At 44.7% G+C, this 6,000-nt stretch overlaps 1 protein-coding gene across 4 annotated transcripts in view; it reads right to left on the reverse strand.

The window, feature by feature from the left end:
- USP34 (ubiquitin specific peptidase 34) overlaps window positions 1-5,662 on the reverse strand; it is a 239,393-nt gene extending 233,731 nt beyond the window's left edge. Inside the window, exon 1 of one of the 4 annotated variants that reach the window (XM_026485129.4) lies at window positions 5,567-5,662. In XM_026485129.4, the coding sequence (XP_026340914.1) occupies window positions 5,567-5,630 (64 nt within the window). In that variant the 5' untranslated portion in view covers window positions 5,631-5,662. Of the gene's footprint in view, window positions 1-3,969; window positions 4,156-4,351; window positions 4,479-5,026; window positions 5,085-5,566 lie in introns of those variants that run through there. The other 3 variants (XM_044377919.3, XM_048222672.2, XM_026485135.4) reach the window with 3 other exon arrangements.
- Between the last annotated feature and the right edge of the window lie 338 nt (window positions 5,663-6,000).

Genomic DNA, 6,000 nt, shown 5'->3' on the forward strand with positions numbered 1-6,000 from the left:
AATTATTTAATGCCTATATACTGTTAATATCAAAAAAACCTAGAAATGCATGGTTTATTAAAGGGCTCATTGCTAACAATATTTAGATTCCATTCAGCTACTTGAGAACCACCGCTTTTAAATTCCTACTACAATTACAATGGCATTATGCCTGAAGTTGTGAAAATACACTAATATATAAATATTACTGTATATTATACATAAAAGTATACTAATTTTTTATTCTGTCAATTAAACAGTATACTCACAATAATGTCTTCCATTCAAACAGATCATCAAAGTTTACACAGCATAGCATACCTAGCAAGAGCATGGCCATTTTGGCCTGACCTGAGGTAAGTCCTGTTCAAATCCTGGCTCCACCAAATACAGTCACATGACTCTAAGCAAGTTACATAAACCCTAAATCTTGGTTCTCTTATCTGAAAAGGGTGATAGAGTACCTACCTCAAAGAGCTGATAGTACTCAACACAAACTGCTCAATAAAGTATTCCGCTTTAAAAATAATGCAAACAGAATTATTCTGCAAATACTGTTATCACAGTATCCTGAGTTCTAGCTTAGATAGGACTATTAACTAAGAAAGCGACAGGTGATCTTTATCCAGCAAACCACTTAGCCTTTCAACTTCTTTACCTCTAAAACTTAGATACCAATACTTGCTCCTGCCCATCTTCAAGGATGATGAGGAGGGACAAATAAATTGTCTACTTTGTTTAAATGCCACATTTGGTCAACTGTAATTCACTAAACACACCCATAGAATTAAATCTACATTTAAAGCCATTTACAGTCTTCTCTCAGAAATTTACTTTACCGAGGCAAACAAATAATGACCTCAATTTATTACTGAGATAGCTACGGTGATAGCCCAAAGCATAACTTCAGTCCTCCAACTTCTCATCAACACCCAGAAATGCTCTGGACTTAGTAAACTGGTCCACAAAAATAGCTAGAAAAGCTGCAAATATAAAAATTCAACAGAATAAACACAGGAATATAAATTTAAAATTATTTCCTAAACTGAATGTAAACCCACAAACTCATAAACAAATTAACTCAATACATCCCAAGCCTTCAAAATGTCCTTATTAAAAATAAAGCACTGAAAGGAAAAGGGAAACTTAAATGTTAGTATTGTTGAGAATGGTTATTCTAATACTAAAGCCAAACACTGTTTTGAAATGTAATTTTAAGTTTTAGGGTATCTGTCAGACTATTCAAAAGGGGATGTGGGGGGTCCTTATTATGGGGTTCTTAGCCTGGTTCCTTGGACAGGCTTCAACGGGTCCTTAAACTACAGGCAAAACTGCCTGTATACCTGTGTGTTTCCATGGTGAGACTTCACAGCTTCAGATTCTCAGCAGGACTAGAGGTATAAATGGTAATTATTAATTCTCTCATCAAAAACTGATGACAAAAGCAGACTACTTACAATCGTTTGTTACCAACTTTTATTTTAACTAAATTAGATCTGCCAGATTTTTAAATAAATATTTGAAGTCCCTACCGTTATCAAACCCTCTGTGCATACCAGATATAAAGCAGTACTATCCGCATTATGTCTACCCTTTCACTCAAAGCACAAAATTTTTACATTACACCAGTGTGTCCAGGCTGACTTCTTTCAAGTTTCACCAGTATTGGTAAATTTGACAAGAAATAGATTTTTGGTATTTTTTTTCTTCACTTGGTTAAACTCTTATGGGGAGTTATATTGAGAGATGAATTCTAAGCATATTATTTGGGGACTTTAACTCTGAACTTCTAATCAAGGATGAGTTGATGCTCATCTTTGCACAACCTCTGGGGGAATAAAAGTATAGATTTAATAGTTACTGTGAGCAAGATTTCAAGAAAGACACACAACCTACTTCAAAAGGTTTTATCAAGTTCCAACCAAGATGATTCTACCTAGTCATGGTTAATGTTAGTATAATGAGATAAAATAAGACCCTCTGTTCTCAAGAAACTTGTGTCTTATGTTTGGGATACAAGAACTACAGAAAAGAAAAATGAAAACAATTTTGAAACTACAGGGGCAAAAAAATCAACTTCTAATAGTTTGGTATAACATACCAATAAAATTGCTAAAGTTTTTTTTTGTTTGTTTTTAAAGGAAGCATCATTGTGAAATTAGTGTTTAGGAGGCAAATTTCTAAAATGAGTTTTAAAGGAAATATTAAGAAATTGTCCTAAGTATTTTTAGAGACCACTGGCTTATATACAAATAGAAAATCCTTCTTACTTGTTTATTAAACAGGTTTTTTACAGGGTCTGCATGGCCAAATTTTGCAAACCTGGTTCCACTAACTGTATATAATTAAAGGTAATAAAAGCTAAGTTCTACTTCAAGATTCTCTACAATTCTAAGTTTCCATAAATCCATTCCATTTTTGAGGGCTTCTAAACAAAGTTCTCGGGGTTTCCCAAGTAAAGTTTCAATAAAAACTCTCATCAAGTCTCTTTTCAAAAAATAATAAAGATTAACAATTTAGTTTCTTTAGATACTATGTTTAAAGGTAGTTTTCCTAGTTCAGTTTAAAATAACTTAAGACACCAAAAAATTATTAAAAACAGTTTTTCCTTAAAGAGCAAAGATACACTCTTCCCAATAAAGCCATAATCACACAACTTGTATCTGAGATATGAAATAGTTTACTGAAATAAGTACCAAGGACTTTATCTACATAATCACTATATCATAAACCACCTGCACCAAAAGTAAACGTTCCTCAAAACAAATACAAATAACCTTAAAATTCTAGGAAAATTTAGAATAACACAAATATAGGAAAGTCCAGTTTGAATGTGCAAAACCTGCTTCCACCTGTCAGAAAGTAAACACATAGTTCAAAGTAAACTAGAACCATTCCACTTTTATTATTGCCTTGGGTTATTGAAGTGAAATCCAAGCACATCAAAAATCAAGTAAAATTCAGACACAAACAAGACGATACATTTTATATTAGAAAAGAGGTAGTTTGGAAGTTTTTGTAAATATTAGGACATAAATCCAAAACCCACATAAGCAGTTCGTAAATGAGCATTTTCTCAACAATCAAGTTTTTGTAAATTAATCTTTTATCTAATGCACCTCAACCAACTAGGCCTTTGGGCCCAGAAGTAGTTAACTTGCAATAGAGCTTGTTTCTTTAGGCTCAAATACTATCTTACGAGGGTCGGAAATAAAAAGAATCCGGCTTAAAAAAAAAAAATCAGTGTACGCTCTTTAATAATCAAAAGTATAAGGCATAAGGCCTTTCATTCCAGGAGACAGGCCATGACTATCCCGGGATGTTATCCGTAGTACAGTGCTCTCCTTAATAAAATTTACCATTAAAACGACGAATGATAGACTAAGAAGAAACATCATTAATAAGAAAAAAAAAAAAGGTATGGAGGTTCCAATCATGACTATCACAGTTCATTTTCAGCTATTTCAGGGCTGGCAGAAAGGTTTAATACACCCACACACCCCCAAGGGAGGGGGAAACCACCAACCTCCTCCCAGGGAGTTTAATGAAAATTAGCAGGTAAAAGAGGCCTCCTCAGCAGCACGCTGAAAATCAAAGAGGGCGGCCGAAGGGCCGAAGGATTCGGACTGCGGAGGAAAGCTTCGTCCTCGGACCCCACCTCCCTTCACCTTCCCGGCAGGACGAAGGAGGCGAAGGCTCATTAGTGCCTTCGTTAATTGACACCTGTAATGAGGAAACTTTCCGAGAGGTGAGACCGCCCAGGCCCGGCCTGGCCGGAGCTCCCGAGCGGCGCCCTCTCGGGCGCCCAGGTAACCGGGCCGGGCTGGGCCCGAGGCGCCGCGGCGGCCGCGCCACCGCGCACCTTCCCGACGCGCTAGGCCCGCACACCGCCCGGCTCGGCCGTCGCCTCCCGCAGGCCGCGGCAGCCTGGGGAGCTGCGCGGGGCCCCAAAACCGTACACCCCCACAGGCCGCCGCCGCGGCTACTTACTTTCATTTAACACCTCCACCAGGTCTGCGCAGTTCTCGCACATCGTTCGGCCGCCGCCCCCCCCTCCCCCGCTACGGATCGCACTGACTGATCCCGACCGGCGGGGGGGAGGGGAGAGAGGCGGAGGAGGGGGCCGGCCGGCCGGCGGGGCGGGGAGGCGACGAGGGCGGGCGGCGGCGGGGACGGGGCGGAGAGCAGGAGTATGGGGGAGGGGGCCGGCGGTCCCCGGAGCGGGCGGGGGAGAGAAGGGGGGCGAGGGGAGGTGCGCAGGCCGGAGGGGCGCGGAGGCGCCGGCGGCGGGGAAGGGGGGGGAAGGACGGGGGGAGGGGAGAGGGAGGGAGGGGGCGGGTGGGGAGAGAAGCAGCAGAGTCACTTCACCGACCAGACGCCGCGGCCACCGCTGACGCCGCCGCCATTTTAATAGAGCGTTCGGGCTGCGCTCGGCTCTTTCCGCCCGAGCGAAGGAGCCGACGAGAAACGCCTCGCGCTCTCATTCCTCCGCCTCCCTCCCTCTCTAAGCCTCCCGCCCTCCCACCTCTCCCTCCGCACACACGCCGCACGCTCCACACCCCGCCACGGCCGGCTCGCCGCCCTCCCTTTCCTCTTCCGTCCGGCCTCCCCGCCCTCGGTCCACCCCCTCGGCGCGCTCGCCCACCCCGCCCAGCCCGGATCTCTGTCAGCGGCCGGAAGGGAAACACGAAGCCAGCGCGGCCGCGGGGGGAGTCCGGGTGAGTAGGAGAAGATGGCGGAGACACCGAGAGGCCCGCGGTTGCGCGGCGTCGCCCACCGCGGCCAACTCCGCGGGCTGCGAGGCCTAGCGAGCGCCGGGTCACTCGCGCCGCCCTGTTCCCCGCCCTTGCGCTTCGCCATTTTTCCTCCGGGCCCACGAAGAGAGATTGGTGGCGATTTCTCCCTCCCCGCTCTCGGGTTTTTGGGGTAGGGGAGGCAGGGGTTCACAGGGGAGCCGGCCCGGAGCGACGCTGCGGCCCAGGTTGGGGCACACGGCCCTCTCCCCGCGGGGCTTTGTGAGAATGGAACAGCCCAGGGGCGGTGTAACCTGCATCCGTGTTGATCGCTACCCTCGATTCTGTAAGGCTCATCCGTCCTCGAGCAGTAAGACACCTTGATGTGACTAGAAATGGCGGAGTGAAGACCGTTCACATGGCGTCTCCTCCCTTTTACGCGAGAGGGCCCTGCACCAATTGCCCGTCTACAGCTCTTCACCTGAAATAGCGTATTATGCTTCTCAGCGAAGAGCAAATCGCCAGGGTATTAAGATAGAGACAAAATGAACAGGTGAAGGAAAGGCGGCACTGAGCTGAAGTTGGTTAACAACTAGTTAGCATTAGGAAAATTTTTCTCATACCCTCACTGATTTCTATATCCAGTATGTTTTATAGAGATGTGTCTGAACACTCCAAAAGGGAGTGTACATAATCTTAGAACTATAACCGGAGCAGCTATTCAGAGCCTATAGTCATTCTCTTACAGGTTTTATCGAGATTCTGTCCCACCATCTTTCCACGCCAGGACGACCTTGCAAGTATGCTTTGCCTTTTCGGCTGCTTGAACTTGATGGTATAAAGTTTCTGCCCACCTGTTTTACAGTGCTCCATATGAGCAGGTGATCCTTCGGAGCTGTAGAAATATTCTGCCATCATTTTCCTTTATCATCTTTACTATAAAACTTGGGTTTCTGCAGACTTTAATCCTTGACCATCCAGCGTCCGTTCCCACCCATTCTTCTTACTTGCCAGCAGGGAAACTTGCCAAACCCAAATTTTGTTTTGTTTTTCAGGTGGCAGCTAGAGACTTTGAACTCCGGAAGGAAGGCTCCAAGGAATATTTGTTACTGGTTTAAAACAATCATGGTAGGGCTGAACCTGTGTTTCAGTCCTTGCAGTGAAATCTGAGCAGAAATCTGTAGAGTGGGTCTTTTGGAAAGAACGGCCCATTACTAATAAAGAAGGGACAAATTCTACATGGTCTTGATTTGCAAAGTAATACAGCATCTGTTGTCTAGTTTTTGTT

The sequence above is a fragment of the Ursus arctos genome, unplaced genomic scaffold (assembly GCF_023065955.2).
Source record: "Ursus arctos isolate Adak ecotype North America unplaced genomic scaffold, UrsArc2.0 scaffold_8, whole genome shotgun sequence".
In the NCBI taxonomy this organism is placed as follows: Eukaryota; Metazoa; Chordata; class Mammalia; order Carnivora; family Ursidae; genus Ursus; species Ursus arctos.